The 25,091-nt window shown below is 39.8% G+C and overlaps 1 protein-coding gene across 4 annotated transcripts in view; it reads left to right on the top strand.

The window, feature by feature from the left end:
* Positions 1–24,842, top strand: part of glra1 (glycine receptor, alpha 1) — a 168,825-nt gene extending 143,983 nt beyond the window's left edge. For all 4 annotated transcript variants that reach the window (XM_043703245.2, XM_087995196.1, XM_043703247.2 and 1 more), the window contains one exon: positions 22,496–24,842. In XM_043703245.2, coding sequence (XP_043559180.1) covers positions 22,496–22,780 — 285 coding nt within the window. In that variant the 3' untranslated portion in view covers positions 22,781–24,842. The remainder of the gene's footprint in view (positions 1–22,495) is intronic.
* Positions 24,843–25,091: the final 249 nt, after the last annotated feature.

The raw sequence follows: 25,091 nt of genomic DNA, 5'->3' as shown, positions 1-25,091 counted from the left end.
CCCAATCTCTCATTCAGTTTCAGAATCTTCTGTCTCCACTCACTCATTCAGTTTCAGAATGTGCTGTCTCAACCCTCCCATTCAGTTTCAGAATCTTCTGTCTCCACTCTCATTCATTTTCAGAATCTGCTCTCCCCTCACTTTCATGCAGTTTCAGATTCTGATGTCCCCACTCCCTCATTCAGTTTCAGAATCTTCTGTTTCCAATCTCTCATTCAGTTTCAGATTCTCTCTCTCTCTCATTCAGTTTCAGAATCTGCTGTGCCCACTCTCTCATTCAGTTTAGAATGAGAGAATGAGAATCTGCTGTCCCAGCCCTCTCATTCAGTTTCAGAATCATCTGCATCCACTCTCTCATTTAGTTTCAGAATCTGATGTCCCCAATCTCTCAATCAGTTTCAGAATCTGATGTCCCCACACTCTCATTCAATTTTAGGAATCTGATGGCCACAGTCTCTAATTCAGTTTCAGAATCTTGTGTCTCCACTTTCTTGTGCAGTTCAGATTCTCTCTCTCTCTCATTCAGTTTAGAATCTGCTGTCCCGACCCTCTCATTCAGTTTCAGAATCTTCTGTCTCCACTCTCTCATTCAGTTTCAGAATTTAATGTCCCCACTCTGTTGTTCAATTTCAGAATCTGCTGTTCACTCTCTTGTTCAGTTTCAGGATCTGATCTCCCCACTCTCTCATTCAGTTTCGGAATCTGAATTCCCCACTCTCTCATTCATTTCCAGAATCATCTGTCTCTACTCTGTCATTCCCCACTCTCTCGTGCACTTTCAGAATGTGATGTCCCCACCCTCTCATTCAGTTTCAGAATCTGAGGACCCCTCTCTCTCATGCAGTTTCAGAATCTGATGTCACCACCCTCTCATTCAGTTTTAGAATCTGATGTCGCCATTCTCATGTGCAGTTTCAGAATCTTATGTCCCCACTCACTCCTTTTTTTTCAGAATGGTCTGACTTTACGCTGTCATTTCAGAATCTGCTGTACCCACTCTCTTACTCAGTTTCTGAATCTTTTGTCTCCACTCTCTCATTCAGTTTCAGAATCTGCTGTGCCCACTCTCTCATTTGGTTTCAGAATATGCTGTCCCGACCTTCTCATTCAATTTCAGAATCGTCGGTCTCCAATCTCTCCTGTAGTTACAGAATATGATGTGCATACCCTCTCATGCAGTTTGATTAGATTAGATTACATTACATTACAGTGTGGAAACAGGCCCTTCGGCCCAACAAGTCCACACCGACCCGCCGAAGCGCAACCCACCCATACCCCTACATTTACCCCTTACCTAATACTACGGGCAATTTAGCATGGCCAATTCACCTTACCTGCACATCTTTGGACTGTGGGAGGAAACTGGAGCACCCGGAGGAAACCCACGCAGACACGGCGAGAACTCCACACGTGCAAACTCCACACAGTCGCCTGAGTTTGACAATATTCTGTCTCCACTTTCTCATTCAGTTTCACAATCTGATGTCCCCACTCTCTCGTTCAGTTTCAAATCTGCTTTCGCCACACTCTCATACAGTTTCGGAATCTCTCTTTCTCTCTCATTCATTTTCAAAATCTGCTGTCTCCACTCTCTCATTCATTTTCAAAATCTGCTTTCTTCACTCTCTCATGCGATTTCAGATTCTCTCTCTCTCTCTTTCTCTCTCTCTCTGTCATTCAGTTTCAGAATCTGCTGTGCCCACTCTCTCATTCATTTTCAAAATCTACTGTCTCCACTCTCTCATGCAATTTCAGATTCTCTCTCTCTCTCTCTGATTCAGTTTCAGAATCTGCTCTGCCCACTGTCTCATTCAGTTTCAGAATCTTCAGTCTCCACTCTCTCATTCATTTTCAAAACATGTTATCACCACTCTCTCATTCATTTTCAAAATCTGCTATCCCCACTCTCTCATCCGGTTTCAGATTCTCTCTCTTTCTCTTTCTTTCTCTCTCTCTCTCTCTTTCTCTCTCATTCATTTCAGAATCTGCTGTCCCCACTCTCTCATTCAGTTTTCGGAATGTGCTGACCCAACCCTCTCATTCAGTTTCAGAATCATCTGTCTCCACGTTCTCGTTCGGTTTCAGAATTGGTGACCCCACTCTCTCACTCAGTTTCAGAATATGCTGACCCGATCCTCTCATTCAGTTTCATAACCTGCTGTGCGCACTCACCCATTCAGTTTCCGAATCTTCTCTCTCCACTCCCTCATTCAGTTTCAGAATCTTCTGTCTCCACTCTCTCATGTCATTTCAGAATCCTTTGTCTTGAATCTCTTGTTCAGTTTCAGAAACTTCTATCTCCACACTCTCGTGCAGTTTCAGAATTGTGTGTCTTTACTCCTGCCTTCTGTTTCAGAATCTGATGTCCCCATTCTCTCATTCATTTTCAGAATGGGCTGTCCACACACTCGAGTGCAGGTTAGAATCTTCTGTCTGCACTCTATCAAGTACTTTCAGAATCTTCTATCTCCACACTCTCATTCAGTTTCACAACCTTCTGTCTCCACTCTTTTGCGCAATTTCAGAATCTGATGTTGTCACCCTCTCATTCAGTTTCAGAATTGGCTGTCTCTACTCTGTCATTCAGTTTCAGAATTTGACGTTCCCATTCTCTCTTTCAGTTTCAGAATGGGCTGTCCACACACTTGTGTGCAGTTTAGAATGTTCTGTCCGCACTCTCTCATTCAGTTTCAGAATCTTCTGTCTCGACTCTCTCATTCAGTTTCACAACCTTCTGCCGCCACTTTGTTGTGCAGTTTCAGAATCTGATGTTCCCACCCTCCCATGCACTGTTCCCACTCTCCCTTTCACTTTCAGAATATGCTGTGCCCACTCTCCCATTCAGTTTCAGAATCGGCTGTTTCCACGCTGTCATTCAGTTTCAGTATCTGATGTCCCCATTGCCTCGTACAGTTTCAGAATCTTATGTCCTCACTCTCTCACTCAGTTTTGGAATCTGAATTGCCCATTCTCTCATTCAGTTCAGAATCTTCTGTCTCTACTCTATCACTCAGTTTCAGAGTCTGATGTGTCCACTTTCTCGTGCAGTTTCCGAATCTGCTATGCCCACTCTCTCATTCAATTTCAGAATCTGCTGTCTCCACTCTCTCATTCAGTTTCAGAATTTTCTGTCCCCACTCTCTCATTCAGTTTCAGAATCTTCTTTCTCCACTCTCTCACTCAGTTTCAGAATCTTCTGTCTCCACTCTCTTGTGCGGTTTCAGATTCTCTCTCTCTCTCTCTCATTCAGTTTCAGAATCTTCTGTCTCCACTCTCTCATTCAGTTTCGGAATCTTCTGTCTCCACTCTCAATTGTTTCAGAATCTGATGTCTCCACACTCTCATTCAGTTTCAGAATAGACTGTCCCGACCCTCTCATTCAATTTCAGAATCATTTGCATCCACTCTCTAATTCAGTTTCAGAATCTGATGTCCCCATTCTGTCATGCAGTTTCAGAATCTGATGTCCCCAACCTCTCATTCAGTTTCAGAATCTAATGTCCCCACCTTCTTATTCAATTTTAGGAATCTGATGGCCACAGTCTCTCATTCGATTTCAGAATCTTCTGTCTCCAATCTCTCATTCAGTTTCAGAATCTTCTGTCTCCACTCTCTCATTCAGTTTCAGAATTTTCTGTCCCCACTCTCTCATTCAGTTTCAGAATCTTCTGTCTTCACTCTCTTGTGCGGTTTCAAATTCTCTCTCTCTCTCATTCAGTTTCAGAATCTTTGGTCTCCACTCTTTCATTCAGGTTCAGAATCTGCCGCCCACTCTCTTGTTCAGTTTCAGAATCTGTGGTCCCCACTCCCTCATTCAGTTTCGGAATGTGCTGTCCCGAACCTCTCATTCAGTTTGAGAATCCTCTGACACTACTATCTCATTCATTTTTATATCTGCTGTCCCCACTCACTTGTGCGGTTTCAGAATATGATGTCCCCACCCTCTCATTCACTTTCAGAATGTGCTGTGGCCACTCTCCTATTCAGTTTCAGGCTCTATTGTCCTTACTTTCTCATTCATTTTCAGAATCTTCTGTCTCCTCTTTCTCTGCAGGTTCAGAATCTGCTGTGCCCACTCTCTCATTCAGTTTCAGAATCTGCTGTCCCGACCTTCTCATTCAATTTCAGAATCGTCGGTCTCCAACCTCTCCTGTAGTTACAGAATATGATGTGCACACCCTCTCATGCAGTTTGACAATCTTCTGTCTCCACTTTCTCATTTAGTTTCACAATCTGATGACTCCACTCTCTCGTTCAGTTTCAAATCTGCTTTCCCCACTCTCTTGTACGGTTTCAGAATCTCTCTTTCTCTCTCATTCATTTTCAAAATCTGCTGCCCTCACTCTCTCATGCAATTTCAGATTCTCTCTCTCTCTTTCTCTCTCTCTCTGTCATTCTGTTTCAGAATCTGCTGTCCCCAGTCTCTGGTTCAGTTTCAGAATCTGCTGTCCCCAGTCTCTGGTTCAATTTCAGAATCTGCTGTCCCCAGTCTCTGGTTCAGTTTCAGAATCTGCTGTCCCCAGTCTCTGGTTCAGTTTCAGAATCTGCTGTCCCGATCTTCTCATTCAGTTTCAAAATTGTCAGTCTCCAATCTCTCATTCAGTTTCGGAATGTGCTGTCCCGACCCTCTCATGCAGTTTGAGAATCTTCTGTCTCCACTCTCTCATTCATTTTCAAATCTGCTGTCCCCATTCTCTCAGGTGGTTTTGGAATATGATATCTCCACTCTCTCATTCAGTTTCAACTCTGTTGTCCTTACTCTCTCGTTCAGTTTCAGAATCTGCTGTTCCCACATTCTCATTCAGTCTCCAAATCTTCTGTTCCCACTCTCTCCTTCGTTTTCAGAATTGTCTGAATCTATTCTGTCATTCAGTTTCTGAATCTGATGTCCCCACTCTCTCATTCGCTTTCAGAAACTTCTGTCTCCTCTTTCTCTCTCTGCAGTTTCAGAATTTGCTGTGCCCACACTCTCAATCAGTTTCAGAATCTTCTGTCTCCACTCTCTCATCCAGGTTCAGAATTTGATGTCCTCACTCTGTTGTTCAATTTCAGAATCTGCTGTCCACTCTCTTGTTCAGTTTCAGAATCTGTGATCCCCACTCTCTCATTCGGTTCCCGAACCTCTCATTCAGTTTGAGAATCCTCTGACACTACTATCTCATTCATTTTTATATCTGCTGTCCCCACTCACTTGTGCGGTTTCAGAATATGATGTCCCCACCCTCTCATTCACTTTCAGAATGTGCTGTGGCCACTCTCCTATTCAGTTTCAGGCTCTATTGTCCTTACTTTCTCATTCATTTTCAGAATCTTCTGTCTCCTCTTTCTCTGCAGGTTCAGAACCTGCTGTGCCCACTCTCTCATTCAGTTTCAGAATCTGCTGTCCCGACCTTCTCATTCAATTTCAGAATCGTCGGTCTCCAATCTCTCCTGTAGTTACAGAATATGATGTGCACACCCTCTCATGCAGTTTGACAATCTTCTGTCTCCACTTTCTCATTCAGTTTCACAATCTGATGACTCCACTCTCTCGTTCAGTTTCAAATCTGCTTTCCCCACTCTCTTGTGCGGTTTCAGAATCTCTCTTTCTCTCATTCATTTTCAGAATCTGCTGCCCTCACTCTCTCATGCAATTTCAGATTCTCTCTCTCTCTTTCTCTCTCTCTCTGTCATTCAGTTTCAGAATCTGCTGTGCCCACTCTCCCATTCAGTTTCAGAATTTGATGTGCCCACTCTCTCATTCATTTTCAAAATCTGCTGTCTCCACTCTCTCATGCAATTTCAGATTCTCTCTCTCTCTCTGATTCAGTTTCAGAATCTGCTCTGCCCATTGTCTCATTCAGTTTCAGAATCTTCAGTCTCCACTCTCTCATTCATTTTCAAAACATGTTGTCTCCACTCTCTCATTCATTTTCAAAATCTGCTATCCCCATTCTCTCATTCGGTTTCAGATTCCCTCTCTCTCTTTCTCTCTCTCTCTCTCTCTCTATCATTCAGTTTCATAATCTGCTGTCCCCACTTTCTCATTCAATTTTGTAATGTGCTGTCCCAACCCTCTCATTCAGTTTCAGAATCATCTGTCTCCATGCTCTCATTCAGTTTCAGAATTGATGACCCCACTCTCTCATTCAGTTTCAGAATCTGCTGTCCCCAGTCTCTGGTTCAGTTTCAGAATCTGCTGTCCCCAGTCTCTGGTTCAGTTTCAGAATCTGCTGTCCCGATCTTTTCATTCAGTTTCAGAATTGTCAGTCTCCAATCTCTCATTTAGTTTCGGAATGTGCTGTCCTGACCCTCTCATGCAGTTTGAGAATCTTCTGTCTCCACTCTCTCATTCATTTTCAAATCTGCTGTCCCCATTCTCTCAGGCGGTGTCGGAATATGATGTCTCCACTCCCTCATTCAGTTTCAGATTCTGTTGTCCTTACTCTCTCGTTCAGTTTCAGAATCTGCTGTTCCCACATTCTCATTCAGTCTCCAAATCTTCTGTTCCCACTCTCTCCTTCATTTTCAGAATTGTCTGAATTTATTCTGTCATTCAGTTTCTGAATCTGATGTCCCCACTCTCTCATTCGCTTGCAGAAACTTCTGTCTCCTCTCTCTCTCTTTGCATTTTCAGAATTTGCTGTGCCCACTCTCTCAATCAGTTTCAGAATCTGATGTCCCCACCCTCTCATTCAACATGGAACAACATAGAAAAATACAGTGCAGTATTTTTGGCCCTCGATGTTGCGCCGATCCAAGCCCACCTAACCTACACAAGCCCACTATCCTCCATATGCCTATCCAATGCCCGTTTAAATGCCCATAAAGAGGGAGAGTCCACCACTGCTACTGGCAGGGCATTCCATGAACTCACGACTCGCTGAGTAAAGAATCTACCCCTAACATCTGACCTATACCTACCACCCCTTAATTTAAAGCTATGCCCCCTCGTAATAGCTGACTCCATACATGGAAAAAGGGTCTCATGGTCAACCCTATCTAAACCCCTAATCATCTTGTACACCTCTATCAGTTTCCGAATTTGCTGTCTCCACTCTTTCATTCAGTTTCCGGATCTGCTATCCCACTGTCTCATGCAGTTTTAAAATCTGATGTCCCCACCCTTTCATTCACTTCCCGAATCTTCACTCTCCACTCTCTGATTCAGTTTCAGACTGTCCCCAACACCCACATGCAAGTTCAGAATCTTATGTTCCCACTCTTTCATTCAGTTTCCGGATCTGCTATCCCACTGTCTCATGCAGTTTTAAAATCTGATGTCCCCACCCTTTCATTCACTTCCCGAATCTTCACTCTCCACTCTCTGATTCAGTTTCAGACTGTCCCCAACACCCACATGCAAGTTCAGAATCTTATGTTCCCACTCTTTCATTCAGTTCCAGGATCTGATGTCTCCACTATCATTCAGTTTCAGAATCTGATGTCCCCACCCTATCATTCAGTTTCAGAATCTCATGTACTTTCAGAATCTACCATCTCCACTCTCTCACTCAGTTTCATAATCAGTTGCCTCCACTCTGTTGTGCAATATCAGAATCTGATGTCCCCATCCTCTCATTCAGTTTCACAATCTGCTGTGCGCACTCTCCCATTCAGTTTCAGAATCTTCTCTCTCCCTGCCCTCATTCAGTTTCAGAATCATTTGTCTCTATTCTGTCATTCAGTTTCTGAATCTGATGTCCCCACCCTCTCATTCAGTTTCAGTGTCTTCTGTCTCCACTCTCTGATTCATTTCCAGAATCGTCAGTCTCTACCCTGTCATTCAGTTTCAGAATCTGGTGTCTCCAATCTCTCATTCAGTTTCAGAATTTGATGTCCCCACTCTTTTGTTCAATTTCAGAATCTGCTGTTGCCACTCTCTCAGTCAGTTTCTGAATCTGCTGTGCCCACACTCTCATTCAGTCTCATAATCTTCTGTCTCGACTCTCATTCATCTTAAGAATCATCTATTTCTACTCTCTCATTCAGTTTCAGAATATGATGGCCCCGCTCTCTCACACGGTTTCAGAATCCGATGTCTCCACACTCATTCAGTTGCAGAATCTGATGTCCCCACACTCTCATTCAGTTTCAGAATCTGATGTCTCCACTGTCATTCAGTTTCAGAATCTGATGTCTCCACTGTAATTCACTTTCAGAATCTTCTGTGTCGACTTTCTCATTCAGTTTCAGAATGGGCTATCCCCACACTCGCATGCAGTTTCAGAATCCGATGTCCCCACTCTCTCATTCAGTTCCAGAATCTTCTGTCTGCACTCACTCATGTACTTTCAGAATTTTCTCTCTCCACTCTCTCATTCAGTTTCACTCACTCACTCCTTCATTTTCAGAATTGTCTGACTCTACTCTGTCTTTCAGTTTTAGAATCTGATATTCCCTCTCTCTCATTCAGTTTTAGAATCTTCTGTCTCCACTCTCTCATTCATTTCCAGATTCTGCTGTCCCCACTCTCTCATACAGTTTTAGAATATGATGTCTCATCTTTTTTATTTAGTTTCAGAATCTGCTGTCCCCACTTTCTCATTCAGTTCTAGAATCTTCTGTCTGCACTCACTCATGTACTTTCAGAATCTTCTATCTCCACTCTGTCACTTTAGTTTCACAATCATCTGTCTCCACTTTGTCGTGCAATTTCAGAATCTGATGTCCCCATCCTTTTATTCAGTTTCAGAATCTGGTGTTCCCAACCTCTCATTCAGTTTTGGAATCTGCTGCCCATACTCTCTCATTCAGTTTCAGAATCTTGTCTCCACACCCTCATTTGGTTTCATAGTCATCTGTCTCTCCTCTGTCATCCAGTTTCAGAACCTGACATCCCCATTGTCTCGTGCTGTTTTAGAGTCTGGTGTCCCCACTCTCTCGTGCAGTTTCAGACTCTGATGTCTCCACTCTCTCATTCAGTTTCAGAATTTGATGTCCCCACTCGCCCTTTCAGATTCAGAAACTGCTGTGCCCACTCTCTCATTCAGTTTCAGATCTGATGTCCCCACTCTCTTATTCAATTTCAGAATCTTCTGTCTCCTCTTTCTCTGCAGTTTCAGTATCTGCTTTGCCCATTCTGTTCTGTTTCAGAATCTTCTGTCTCCACTCGCTGATTCAGTTCCAGAATCGTCTGTCTCTAGTCTGTCATTAGGTTTCAGAAACTGATGTTCCACTCTTGCATTCAGTTTCAGAATATTCTGTCTCAACTCTCTTGTGCAGTTTCAGAATCTTCTGTCTCGACTCTCTAATTCAGTTTCTGGATCTTCTGTCTCCACATTCTCATGCAGTTTCAGAATCTGATGCTGCCATTTTCTTGTTCAGTTTCAGAATCTGATGTCCCCACTCTCTCATGCAGTTTCAGTATCTTATGTCCCCACTCATTCCTTCATTTTCAGAATTGTCTGACTCTACTTGGTCATTCAGTTTTAAAATCTGATATTCCCACACTCTTATTTAGTTTTGGAATCTTCTGTCTCCACTCTTTCATTCATTTTCAGATTCTGCGGTCCCCACTCTCTCATGCAGTTTCAGAATTTGATGTCTCATCTCTTTTATTCAGTTTCAGAATCTTCTGTGACCACTCTCTCATTCAGTTTCAGAATCTGCTGTGACCACTCTTTCCTTCAGTTTCAGAATCTGCTGTCCCCTCACTCTCGTGCAGTTTCAGAATCTGGTGTCTCCACTTTGTCATTCAATTTCAGATTCTGAATTCCCCCCTCTTTAATTCATTTTCAGAATCTTCTGGCTCCACTCTCCCATTCACTTTCACTATAATCTGTCTTTACTCTGCTATTCAGTTGCAGAATCTGATGTCTCCACTCTTGTCATTCAGTTTCAGAATATGCTGTCCCCACTCTCTCATTTATTTTCAGAATCTTCTGTCTCCTCTCTCTCTGCAGTTTCATAATCTTCTGTCTCAACTCAGATTCAGTTTCAGAATCTGTTGTGCCCACTCTATCATTCAGTTTCAGAATCTGCTTTCTCCACTGTCTCGTGCGGGTTCAGAATCTGATGTCTCCACTTTCTCATTCAGTTTAAGAATCTTCTGTCTGCACTCTTATTCAGTTACAGAATCTGATGTCCCTACCCTGTCGTGCATTTTCAGAATCTGCTATCCCCACTGTCTTGTGCAGTTTCACAATCTGCTGACCCCATTTGCTCATTCAGTTTCAGAATCTGCTGTCTCCACTCTCTCATTCAGTTTCATAATCAGCTGTCCCTCTCATGCTTTGTGCTCCAGCTTCTCTTTCCCATGCTTTCTCCTGTTCATTTTGACGTCGTCCTCCACACTCTGTCCCACTCTTTATGAAGCTGCCGTCCCTCCGTTCCCTCACAGTGTTTCAGAAGCAAGTTATATCCACACAATACAACTCCCAAAAAATGACCATCACCAACAATAGAGAATCTAAACATTGGCCCCTTGATATTCAATGGCATTACCATCAACATTCTGGATACTACGTTTCACCAGAGACTGAACTCAATTAGCCATGTAAATACTGTGGCTGCAAGAACAGGTTAGAGTGAAAGAATTCGGCAGCAGGTAACTCACCTCTTGACTCCCCGCAACCTGCCCACCATCTTCAAGTCACAAATCAGGGCTGTGATGTAATTCTCCCCGTTTGCTTTAATGAGTGCAGGTCCAGCAACATTCAAGAAGCTTGACACCATCCAGGACTAAGAAAACAGCTTGATTGGTATCATAACCACGGACGCACTCCACCACCAACACTCAGTAATAGCATCTATGAGATGCACTGCAGAAATTCCCCAAAACTCCTTAAACAGAACTTTGCAAACACATGAGTATTGCCATCGCAGAGGACAAGGGCTGAAAAGACATGGGAACACTAGCATCTCCAAATTCTTCTCCATGCCACCCACTATCTTGACGTGGAAATATATCACCTTCAGTTGCTGGGTCAATACATGGAACTCCTTTCTTAATGGCATTGTGGATGTACCTTCACCAAATTGAGTGCAACAGTTTAAGAAGGAAGATCACTAAATCTTCTCAAAAACTAGGGAAAACTAATAATTACTGACCCAGCCAGCAAACCCCACATTCCTGAATGAATAAAAATAACTGCAAGTTATTTTTTGTTGAATCTTGCTGTGAGTGTTTCCTTTGTGAAGTTTTTGAAGGCTCTTTCCTGTTGCTGACTCTCTAAATAAGCAGATGACATAAAGCTGAGGCTGAAAATGCTGTAAAATCTCCAGACCACTGCAGTTGCTCACCATGTTGCATGTGTAACTAAGTAAAGTCTGCGCCTCATCGCGTAGTAGGATCCCTGCCACCATACTCTTGAAGTATAGAATATACACAACCTACTTTTTCATGTGTGATAGAGAAAAATCCTATGACTGGTCCAACTACAAGAGTCTCTTGAATTGAACAGGAAGTAGTTTATTGCACATTTGCAGCTAGTTACATTGTGATAACTACATACCTGTTAACTACAAATTGCATTGATATGATAGACATTCTCACAGAAACTTTGAGGAGTTCTAGATATTAGGTTTCATCCTTTAGGATCTAAGCTATTCTGCCTCCATGTCTGTATGACATCATCAAAGTGGGTGGTACTTATTGCACTTCTCAGCATTAACTATTTTAGACCCATATACAACAAAACCCTTCAGGTCTAGTAGCATCATTGAAGAGAGAAATAGAGTTAACATTTCAGCTCAATGAGCGTTTACCAGATTTTCTTGTTTGCACTGGTTTTATATGTTGTTGAAAACTTGTTTTTTAAATTGACTAATATACAATAGCATTTTTTGGAGAATGAACTACCTGATTTGGCTAAATTTTAAATATTCTCTTGGGAAGTCAACCGATAAATCTCAAACTCTACACTCGTTTTCATGTATGAGATTGGTTTAAAGAACAAATAAATTGTCACTTTGTGTCTGCTAAGTCTTTTTCTTTAGTTTTATTCATTCAAATCCTTGAGCCTTCAAATAGAACTCAAGATAGTGTAAGTGCCATCAAATTACAATATTGCGAAGTATAATAATATTATAACCTTCCTGCTAAGGAAGGTGATTTGAGCAGAGAAGTATCACTCAATCCTGTTGAAAGTATAATAGCTTACCAATGTTCTCAAATTGGTTATTTATTCCTGTTTCAAAATAGAGCTCCAGTATTTGCTAGATATGATTTTGGATAAGCGCAGCATTGAAACTTCAGATACACCTCGCCAAAATAAATCAAGCAAGCTTCATGTGCCAATCAGGGGCATAACACAGCTCAGCTATCAAGGGCTTTTAAGTGTTGCTACATGCCAAGATGTAGGGAGTGAGCAGAGCATAAGGGATTAAGATGGGATGGATCAAGTTATTTTGGGAAGCCAAAACATTCCTTCACCCTCTGGCTCCAGAAGTATAAAGTTGCCTCTCATCTCCACATAGCCCCCCCAGCCCCCATCCCCCTCACCTGCATCTGCACAACTCAATACAGTTTTTCTTTTCGTAATATTGTAGTTATGTGATCCCACCAAGACCCTACATCATTGTAGCAAGACATCACTGCTCCTGTACTCAAATCCTCTTGCTATGAAGGCCAACATATCATTTGCCTCTTCACCACCTGCTGCACCTGAATGCTTACTTTCAGCGACTGATGTACCAAGACAGCCAGGTTTTCTTGCATTTTCCCCTTTCCCAACCTATTATCATTCCGATGACAAGCTGCGTGTCTTTTTTTTAGCAACCAAAGTGGATAAGCTCAAATTTATCCGCATTATAATTCATCTGCCATGCATTTGCCCACTCACTCAATACTCTTTGCACACCCTTCACAGTTCACTCTCCTACCCAGCTTTGTGTGATCTGTAGCTTGGAGATACTTATTACATTTAGTTCCCTCAACAAAATCATTAAGGTGGATTCTGAATAGCTGGGGTCCACTTGCGGATCCCGGCAGTGCCACACAAGTGACTAACTTTTGTTTCATATCTGCCAACTAGTATATAAATCGTGCGTGACTTTAATTGTCATGTAGATTGGGATTGTTGGATTCCATGGATATAGCCATGAAGAATAATTCATTGGGTGTATTCGGAACAGTTGAGTCTGTTCTCCTGGGATAGAAGAAGGCAAAGGGGAGATCTATAAGAAGTTCTCAAAATCATGGGTCCAGATAGATTAGATTGCAAGAGCCTATTCCTGATTAAGAACTACAGGGCACAAGAAGTAACACGTGAGGTGGGGAAGAACTATTTCTGACAGTGAATATTTAGGGCATTAAATGAATTGCCTGTAGGTGTGGTGGAGGCAGGTTCAATTGAGGCATTCAAGAGAAAATATTGGATAATTATTTGAATAAGAGTAGTGTGCAAAGGTATAGGAAGAAAGGAGATTGACAGTAGGCAATGAAGTTCATTTGAAGTACTGGTGCAGTGGGCTAAATAGTCTCTTTCTACACTGTAACATTTCTGTAATTTGATTATTATCTCACATTGTACACAGTATTTATTCTGTCTGTTGACAGTATTTAACAGTTAACAGCATTGCAGCTGTTTGAACACTATTTACTCCCCCTGTTACCATTATTTTAGTGCTCCTATATGTTCTTTGTTGTCAATATTCCTAATGTTCACATGCAATATTTACTCCACTAATTATCAATGTTCATGTTGCTTGTACAAATTATTTACTTTGCTTATTAACAGTATTTAAACTGCTTTTACACAGAATTAATTCTACTTGTTATCACTACTGCTTAAAGCAAGTATTTTCATGACTTTTTAAAAAAGTATTACAACTGCTTGTATTCAGTATTTAGACCATTTGTTATCTATATTGCAGCTATCTATGCACAATATTTATTTTGCTTATTATCAATGTTACTGCTGCACTTATGCAATGTTTATTCTGCTTTTTATCAGCATACATAACACTAGACACAGCACTTACTTTGCTTGTAATTGATGTTATAACTATTTGTACAATATATTTAGAAACACTTACTATCACCATGGCTGCTGCATGTAAATAACTTACTCTGCTTAGTATCTGTATTTATGCTGCTTATATACTAGATTTGTGTCACTTATTATCAGTATTGCAACAGTTTGCACACAATATTTATTCTGCTTGTTACCAGTATTGGTTACAGTTTTTAATTCAGCTTGTTCACAATATTTATAACACTTGTTCATAATCCTTCCACTACTTGTACACAATATTTATATCATTTGTTGTCAGGTTTGCTACAAATTTGCAGACAATATATTTTGACTTTTATCAGTATCGTTGTTGCTTGTAGTCACTTCTTATTAGTATTAAAGCTATTTGTGCAAGGTATTCATGCTACTTATGCACTCCACTTCTCTTACACAGCATTTATTCTCTTTTATCAGATGGCTTTTAAAGACTATTCATACTTCTTGTTCTCAGTATTGTTGCACCTTATAAAGAACTGATTCCGCGTGTACATTTTATTTTGTGCATTGTTATTATTTAAGCTGCTTTTACGCAGCCAGTCTTGTACACAGTATTTGCTAGCTTATCCTCAGCATTCCTGTAGCTTGTACACAGTTTTTGGCTTGTTATGTGTATTCACTTTTGGTTGTGCGCAAGATATATTCTGCTACTACTTCTAATCAGTAATCCCATAAATTGTGCTTAGTATCTACTCCGCTTATAATCAGTCTTCTCCTGCTTGTGCGTGGTATTGTTACTGTGTATCATCCATATATGAGCTGCTTGTACACTGTAGTTTACTGTTATCTGCATTGCCATTGCTTTTACATAATATTTATTCTAGTAATTATCATTATCTAAATTGACTGAATCTAGTAATTATACAATTTGTTATCAGTAACGCTGCTATTTTATAAAATATTAATTCTGTCTTTATGCAATATTTATTCTGCTTTTTATCCATATTCTCACTATGGGATGCAATATTTATACCTCTCATCAGTATACCTCCTGCTTATATGCAGCCTTTATTCTGTTTATCATTATCATTCCCACTGGTTGTAAACAGTATTTATATCCATACTCATGGGTATTGACGCTTGTACACAATTTATTCTTCTTTATTATCAGCTTCTGCTTGTACAGATATTTATACTGGGTTTGTTAAAAGTATTACCTCTGCTTGTACAGATATTTATACTACTTGTTATTAGTATTAACTCTGTTTGTACAGATATTTATACCGCTTGTTAACAGTACTATTTCTGCTTGTACAGACATTCATACTATTTTTAACAGTAATGCTGCTGCTTGTAAACAATTGTTTTCTGATCTAAGCAGTATTTATTCTGCTTTTTATTAGTATTCGCAATGGCGGATATTATGTTTATTCTGCTTGTTATCAGTTTACCTGGTATTTGTAAACAATATTTATACCACTTATTACCAGTATTCCCATGGCTCGTGCACACAACCTATATTGCTTGTTATCTATATGACTGTGATGCTGCTTGTATATAGTATTATATACTGTTACCAGTAGTTAGCCTGCTTGTACATGATACTTATCATCTGCTTTATCATTATTTAAACAGCTTGTATATGGTCTTTATACTGCTTGTTATCAGAATTGCAATCACTTGTGCACAGTGTTTCTGTTTCTTGCATTCAGCACTTCTACATAGTATTTATACCACTTATTACCAGTACTGCATCTTGTATGCAATAATTCTTTGTATATCATCAGTATTGTTGCTTCATGTGCACAGTTTTAATTCTGTTTGTTATCAGTATTCCTTCTGTTTACTGCTGACTTTACACTATATATATATTCAGCTTGTGATCAGTACTTTAGTTTTTTTTCATACACAATGTTTCTACTGATTTTAATCAGTAATCCCAGGAGTTGTACACAACATTTATTCCACTGGCTATCAGTGTTTATTCTGCTTATGCAGTGTTTATACTATGAGTTATCTATGAATGAGATGATGGCACACAATATTTATTTTGCTTGTTATCAGTATTCTCACCTTTTGCACGTTATTCTGTTTGCTATCCTGCTGCTTTTATATGCAACTTATTATTAATATTGCTGTTGCTTGTGTAAAATATATATTCTGCTTGTTATCAGTACACCTGCTGTTTGAACATAATATTTATTCTTATCATTATGTAAGCTGATTGCACACTATTGCTTGTTTTCACCATTCCTGTTGGTGTACAAATACTTTTAATGTATTATTGTTGATGCTTTTATGCAATATTTATACAATTTGCACTCAGCTTTCTAATTACTTTTCCATGGTGTTTGCCTTGCCTATTATCAGTTTTAGGATTGATTGCACACAGTATCTATGTTGCTTGTTATAAGTATGTCTGCAGCTTGTGCATGGCATTTATACTGCTAATTACTATCATAATAGAATTATACTTGCGATTATAACACAATATATTTATTGGTTGTTACCAATATTCATGTTGGTTATGCAAAACTTTCATACCACTTGTCTATAAATATTCCCACTGCTTGCACACAACCTTTATACCGCTTGTTATTTATATTCCTATTGCTTGTATACAGCAACTATATCGGTTATAATCAGTACTAACGCAGAACTACATGGTTCTTATACCCCCTGTTATGAGTATTTCCTTAAACTGTACATGGGATTCCCCCCCCCCCCCCCAATCTTGTTTTCTGCTGTACACAGTATTTGCACAGGCTATCAGTATAGAAGCTGCTTATGCCCAGTATTTACACTGCCTTTCAATTTGTACACAGTATTTGTAACTTCCTGTGTTCAGCATTCCCACTGCTTGCACATTATTTTTAAAAGGTATTATCAATATTCCTGCTGCTTGTATACAATAAGCAGCCTCCTTATATCTGTATTTAATCTGCATTCTTACAATGCTTTTTCCATTAGTGATCAGTATTCCTGTCGCTTGGACACAATATTTTAAATCAGTATTCATGTTGTTTGTATGAGATCTTTACACCGCTTATGTTCAGCATTTGACTCTATGCAATATGTTTTATGCTTGTTTTCAGTATTTCAGTTGCTGTACACAGTCTTACTAACGCCTGCTATCAGTATTTTTGCTACTTGCACTCGTTAGTCCTGCTGCTTGTGCACAGTATTTCCATAGCCTATTCCTTGCATTTCTGGTGTGTGTAAATATTATTTCAGTTGCTTGTGCTTCTATTTGCTGCTATTAATGCCCCTTATTTCTCTGCCTGTGCATTGCTGCTACTGATGTCAAGTTTTTCATTAGGTCTGGATTGTCACACCTTGTACACTATGTTTCTGTTGGTTGAACTCAGTATTTTAGTGCTTGCAAGAAGTATGACTTTAATTTTCTACTTATTGTTCCTGATATTTCTTGACATCAAATTCCCATTACTTGGGCACACTAGTTCATCTTATATCTGCTATTTTGTTAGATTCTTTGTTCCATTTCTGCCAATGACTCTTGAGTGGAACTGAGAAATAAGAAAGGGATGATCACCTTATTGGAATTTTATTATAGACCCCTCTAATGAACAGTGCGAAACTGAGATACAAATTATAAGGAGATCTCAGTTATCTGTAAGAATAGTATGGTAAGGATTTTAACTTTCCAAACATTGATTGGGACTTCCATAGTGTTAAGGGCTTAGATGGAGAGGAATTTGTTAAGTGTGTACAAGAAAATTTTCTGATTCAGTATGTGGATTGCCTACTAGAGAAGGTGCAAACTTGACCTACTCTTGGGAAATAAGGCAGGGCAGGTGACTGAGGTGTCAGTGGGGGAGCACTTTGGGGCTAGCGACCATAATTCTGTTAGATTTAAAATAGTGATGGAAAAGGATAGACCAGATCTAAAAGTTGAAGTTCTAAATTGAAGGAAGGCTAATTTTGACAGTATTCGCAAGATGGGGGCAGATGCTCACAGGTAAAGGGACGGCTGAAAAATGGGAAGCCTTCAGAAATGAGACAACAAGAATCCAGAGAAAGTATATTCCTGATAGGGAGAAAGGAAAGGCCGGTGATTGTAGGGAATTCTGGATGTTTGGAGAGGTTGAGGTTTAGCCTAAGAAAAAGAAGGAACCATATGTCAGGTACTGATAGGAGAGATAGCATGAATCCTTAGAACAGTATAAAGATGTATACTTAAGAGGGAAATCAGGAGGGCAAAAAAAGGACATGTGATAGCTTTGGCAAATAGGGTGAAGGAGAATCCAAAGGATTTTTACAAATACATTAAGGACAAAAAGGTAACTATGAATAGAATAGAGCCCCTCAAAGATCAACAAGGCAGCCTGCGGAGATACTGAATGAGTATTTACTATGGAGAAGGACATGGAAGATATAGAAAGTGGAGAAATAGATGGTGGCATCTTGAAAAATATCATATTACAGAGGAGGAAGTGTTGGATGTCTTGAAATGCAGAAAAGTGGATAAATCCCCAGGACCTGATCAGGTGTACCCTAGAACTCTATGGGAAGCTAGAGAAGTGAATGCTGGGCCCCTTGCTGAGATATTTGTATCATCGATAGTCACAGGTGAGGTGTCAGAAGACCGGAAGTTGGCTAATGTGGTGCCATTGTTTAAGAAAGGTGGTAAGGACAAGCCAGGGAGTCATAGACTGGTGAACCTACATCAGTGAAGGACACATTAGATTAGATTATTAGATTAGATTACATTACAGTGTGGAAACAGGCCCTTCGGCCCAACAAGTCCACACCGACCCGCCGAAGCGCAACCCACCCATACCCCTACATTTACCCCTTACCTAACACTACAGGCAATTTAGTATGGCCAATTCACCTGACCTGCACATCTTTGGACTGTGGGAGGAAACTGGAGCACCCGGAGGAAACCCACGCAGACACGGGGAGAACGTGCAAACTCCACACAGACAGTCGCCAGAGGCGGGAATTGAACCCGGGTCTCTGGCGCTATGAGGCAGCAGTGCTAACCACTGTGCCACCGTGCCGCCCACATTGTTGGACGGAATCCTGAGGGACATGATTTATATGTATTCAGAAAAGCAAGATCTGGTTCAGGACAGCCAGCATGGCTTTGCGCGTGGAAAATCATCTCTCACAAACTTGATTGAGTTTTTTGAAGAGGTAACAAAGAGGATTGATGAGGGCAGAGTGTGGACATGATCTATATGGACTTCAGTAAGGTGATTGACAAGGTTCCCCATGGGTGACTGGTTAACAAGGTTAGATCTCATGGAATACAGGGAGAACTAGCCATTTGGATACAGAACTAACTTGAAGGTAGAAGACAGAGGGTGGTGGTGGAGGGTTGCTTTTCAGACTGGAGGCCTGTGACCAGTGGTATGCCACAAGGATCAGTGCTGGGTCCACTGCCTTTCATCATTTATATAAATTATTTGGATTTGAACATAGGAGGTTTGGTTAGTAAGTTTGCAGATGACACCAAAATTGGAGGTGTACTGGACAGTGAAGAAGGTTACCTCAGAGGACAATGGGATCTAGAGCAGATGGGCCAATGGGCTGAGGAGTGGCAGATAGGGTTTAATTTGGATAAATGTGAGATGCTGCATTTTGGAAAATCATATCAGAGCAAGAATTATGCACTTAATGGGAAGGTCCTAGGGAGTGTTGCTGAACAAACAGACTTTGGAGTGCAGATTCATAGCTCCTTGAAAGTAGATATGCTGGTAAATAGGATAGTGAAGAAGATGTTTGGTATGCTTTCCTTTATTGGTCAGAGTATTGAGTACAGGAGTTTGGAGATCATATTGCGGCTGTACAGGACATTAGTTAGGAATATTGTTTGCAATTCTGGTCTCTTTCCTATCGAAAGGATGTTGTGAAATTTGAAGGGGTTCAGAAAAGATCCACAAGGATGTTGCCAGGGTTGGAGGATTTGAGCAATAGGGAGAGGCTGAACAGGCTGGGGCTGTTTTCCCTGAAGCATCGGAGGTTGAGGGGTGACCTTATAGAGGTTTATAAAATCATGAGTAGCATGGATAAGATAAATAGACAAAGTCTTTTCCCTGGGGTCGGAGAGTCCAGAACTAGAGGGCAAAGGTTTAGGGTGAGAGGGGAAAGATATAAAAGAAACATAAGGGACAACTTTTTCATACAGAGGGGGTACGTGTATGGAATGAGCTGCCAGAGGAAGTGGTGGAGGCTGGTACATATGCAACATTTAAGAGGCATTTGGGTGGGTATATGAATAGGAAGGGTTTGGAGGGATTTGGACCAGGAGCTGGAAGGTGGGACTGGATTGGGTTGGGATAGCTGTTCGGCATGGACGAGTTGGACCAGAGTGTCTGTTTCCCTGCTGTACATTTCCATGACTCCCTCCATTCAATTCTGTTTGGGATTCTCTTTGCCTTTGTCATGCATTTATTGTGCCTGGTATTTCACTGTATCTAATATTCCCATTCCTTTTGTCTCCATTACCCTTTATATTTGCCTGTTATTTGTCCTTATAGTGCCTGGTACTCAATTCCTTGTTCTCACTGCTCCAGTGGTAGTATATCCAGGTCCGACATGCACAGCAGTCATATAGGGCAGGCATTACAGAAGGGATTAGTTCTGATTTAATCAAAGGTGAAGTTATGAATCAAAATTAAGGCCTGAATGAATGTCTTCTGGAAATGAACTGCCTGCATTGCAGCTATTTATAACTGTACATCATAGAGCCGACAACTGACATAAATCAGGCACCAATACAAGGACAGCTCATTGTTCATCCATCAACACATGTAAATGGTTGGAAGACCAGACAAGGACATGGGACAAAAGAGGAGAAAATTGAAAATTACACACATTTTTTAAAGTATGGAATAGAGGGATGGCTCAATGTTCAACTCGTAACACTGGAATTACTGCTTTAAATTTCAATGATGTCAAGGTTAAGCATTTTCCCATAAAGATCAGAATAAGTGAAATCTCACAGGTTTTGTAAGGCGTGATAATTAGGGATCAAAATTAAATACCCGGCAGAGACTAAGTGGAGAGAAAGGACTGTGGGTCAGGAGAAAATGGAGTCAATGCCCACAGGTACCATGGTCAGACTCTCGAAAGGAAAAAAGAAGCTTTACGTTGTTTTAATTGTCACTCGGTTCAACAGGAAAATGTTCTGATAAATATTGTGATCCCTCAGCACCATATATCAAGAGAACGATTGAACATTTCTGCATTTGTGTAGCGCCCTTGATAGTATGGTAAGGTAGGAATAGGTAACAACTGACAGATTATCAATTCTCCAAAAAGCAACATAGAATTACTATAGAGCAGATAGAGGCCATTCAGCCCATCATGTCTTCATCAATCTGCTGAAGAGCATCCCACCTAGCCCCACCCTATCTCTGTAACTCTGCATTTTGCCATGGCTAATCCACTTAGCCTACATATCCAGGGACACTACAGGGAAATTTAGCATGGCCAATCCATTTAACTTGCACATCTTTGGACTGTGGGACGAAACCAGAACATCCAGCAGAAACTCACCCAGACTCGGAGAATGTGCAAACTCCATACCACAGTCACCCCAAGCCCGGAATCAAATTCTGGTCTGTGGCATTGTGAGGCACCATGCTAACCACCATGCCACCCATATCATACACTAGTTGAGACTAGCAAAATATAACCAAGGATGTAGACTTTAAAAATGTCTTAGAGGAGAAAGGTCAGATGGGATGATAGAGAGGGAATTTCAGAGTTTAGGGCCTAGGAGTCTGAATGCACGGCCATTAGTAATGAAGTTCCAAAGACTAGAATTAAAAGATGTCTTGGAGGCAATTAAAAAAATAGGGCAGGGCCAAGCCATAGATACATTTGAAAAATGGATGAGAATTATTTTTCTTTTGAAGAAAGAAGTTTTTGCGGGTTCTAATGGATAAATAATGATTGCTATGAACAAGTAGACATGAGTTATAATTGGCTTAGGGCTGGGGAGGCATTCGATGATCTCCTAGCTACATAAATAGACACCGATGAACAGAAAGGGAGAGAAGCAAGCAGCAATGTTCCTGAGACCGAAAAATGAGGCAAAGTGGTTGGAAATGTTCTGGAGGGATAGGGAACAAAAGGTACAGATCCTGTAAAGTGAACACAGATTTAGAATGGAAGGGCAAAATGGGGTTGGAGTGCCAAAAGGCCTGTTCCTGTGAGGATTGTTCTTTATTCTTTTCATCAATAGGATCTCGACTCACAGCAATTCATGGAAATTATTTTCAAAAATGTATTCTTGGTTACATTTCAATGAACAGATAATTTCATTGTTGTGTTGCTTATTTTCAATTCATTTTGTCTGTTTATCTTAACAACACTTGTTAAAGCATTCGTTTGAGGTCTCCTGGGGGAAGCATTCTGGATCGGAGTCAATTTTTATAAAATATTCAGTCAATGTCAGATCAGGCTCATAACCTAAAGTGTATCTAGATCAGAAAAACACACCAATGTCAGTAATGAAACTATTTCGAACTGCACTAAGCCAGTAATTGCACTTGAACTTTCAACTTTCTGCAAATTCTGCTGAAACATCCCATGTGTAAAAAAGGTTAGAGGGCTTTCATGATCTCAATTCTTCTCATTTGTTCCAGGAGGATGAGGTGGTGGAAGGCCGTTTCAGCTTCACTGCATATGGAATGGGACCTGCTTGCCTGCAAGCGAAGGATGGAGTTGCCATTAAGGGCAATAACAATACAGCAAAGTCGTCTTCACCTCCGGCCAAATCATCTGATGAGACAAGGAAACTTTTCATCCACCGAGCAAAACGAATTGACACAGTATCACGAGTGGCTTTTCCCCTTGTCTTCTTGATTTTTAATATTTTCTACTGGGTGATCTACAAGATCGTGAGGAGTGAGGATATCCACAAAGACTAGGTCTGGAGAGGGAAAAAACGCTCCACTGCCAGGAAGAATATTGGCATCTGGCACAAAGCAATGCAGTAAGGCATGATTATAATGGAAATATGGCAATATATAAAAGAGAATTTCTATATACAGTCAGACTGAAGGGAGGCATCCTTATAAACTGCAATACAGATGCATTACACAGGAGAAGATACAGTCAAAAAATCTTTCATATAATTAAATATATTATATATGAGGTTCATTAGACTCCTCTATGTGATCATTTGATCTGTATAAATCTTGAGAAAAATGGAATGACTATATAATAATAAACATCATGTGCTTGATCTAAAATATCCCATTTAAGGTCACACCAATTTTTTACAAAGATCTTTGAAATCTGTCTTGTTCCCTGTAGCGCTTTCAATCATCATATGATAACATTCTTTAAGTATTCTGTGGCCTATTTTCATCTCATTGCTGTAGTATTTCTCTCAAGTTCCATTTTATACAGTGCAAACTATTCTCTTTCGTGCAGCAGCAGAACAGTACTTGGTCACATCTACGACAACATCAGTCTCATTTCCCAGTTTACCAATAAAGTCCTAACAACAGGAAGAAAATTAAGATGTTTCAAATCTGCTCATTTTAAATTCATAAATATATTTCATTTAGTGAAGGTAAGAAATAACTTGCATTTATGTAGCACCTTTCATGTCCTCAGGATGTTCCATTGCACTGCACAGCCAATGAATTACTTTTGAATTGTAGTTATTCTAGTTATGTAGACAAATGCATGTACAAACAATAGTGGGAAGTGCAATATTATTATATCAAAGGAATATTGAACAAGAAGTTGCAAAGTCTAATTACAATTTGACCCTAAAGTAGGAATGAGTGTCATTATTGGTCAAATATTAGCAATGGTGTGTATATATTGATCTATATTTCAAGAGTAGATTCATTATTATTGAATAATTTTCATCTAGATAACTTGGAGTTTATCTGATATCAAGAGTTAATATTCTTTATATGTCCAACAGTCAAAATTGGTATGTCATAATTGATTTCATTGCAGGATTTGGACAAAATATCCAATCAATGAGAAAGGAAGAATGTATTAATGATGATTCAGAGGTGCTTTCTCATTGATCAGAAAATTGTCTATTTAGATCAATTTTAGTCTTTGGTGATCCCTGACAGAGATTTTGGTAAGATCGTGTAAATTTGGCTACAGGATCTAAAAACACTCAGCCTCCATGATTAAAAAAAAACTATGACCTCAGACTCATCAATCACAAGAAATTCATATTCTGTGCTCTTAAGATTAGAAGTTAGAATAAGAAGTTTTGAGTTTATCCAAATTCATTGCTTTGGACAATGTATTTCAAACAAGGCCAACTATGATGGTTAAGATGAAATTATAAATAGTAGAAAAAAGTCTTTGGTACAAGATATGACTTCTCAAACTTTGGTTGCTCTTCAGTAGATTTACACCTCCAGTGAGACAGAGGTTGGTCAATTTTTTTGCGAGCCATACACTTATGCAATGCATGAGCAATATAATATGTAATACCAGTGCAATAACACCATGAACCAGGAACTTGAAAAACATGAAACTCCTTCAAAATGACTCATCTGGCAAAGCATCACTTTCAATTACATACAAATGGTTATAATCAAATTGAGTCAAAAGTGAATTAGTTTTGAGTTCATGCCAATGATGAGCTGTGCCAAACTGTGTAGAACTAAAAACAAGGGAACTAATGGAAGAAATAATTAAAGATTGGTGTAACCTTAATTAATTGTTTTAATTTATTTTAGCTGGAACTCATCAGCACGAAGTGAAGCAATTTGCATCAGGCAGATTTGTTTCACTTATATACAGTAATAAATCCTGTACTTTACACATATGTAATTTTGCATGAATATGTGATAAACAGAATATGAGATATTTTTTGGCTTGTATAAATGAAATGGTAATCTGCCCATTGCTAATTCTTTAATTTTGAAGAGAATGTATAATTTAGGCAATCACTGTATATAAAGATATATTTATGAACTCTGATCCAATCCAAATTAAACATTTTCAGAACTATTCTGTTGGTGTCTTTGGATTGCGTGTTTAAATTCAGTTGAGTGGTGGTTCTTTGTTTTAATTCAGTGTAAAAAATGTCCAGCAAGGTAAGTGAAAAGATATTTAATCCAGATACTTAAGGAAATGAATGGTATCGCCATTTTAGTTTACCTGCTTATACTACAGCAACACAATTTCAGGTCTAACCTATTTCAGGGAGCGCTATTTATTTTATTTTATTTAAGAATATACGCAGATACTCCA

Source organism: Chiloscyllium plagiosum, unplaced genomic scaffold, assembly GCF_037043375.1.
Source record: "Chiloscyllium plagiosum isolate Xiang-an unplaced genomic scaffold, Cpla_swu_hap1 HiC_scaffold_16, whole genome shotgun sequence".
In the NCBI taxonomy this organism is placed as follows: domain Eukaryota; kingdom Metazoa; phylum Chordata; class Chondrichthyes; order Orectolobiformes; family Hemiscylliidae; genus Chiloscyllium; species Chiloscyllium plagiosum.
Note: the sequence above shows the minus strand (reverse complement) of the source record. Positions and strands in the feature narration are given on the sequence as shown.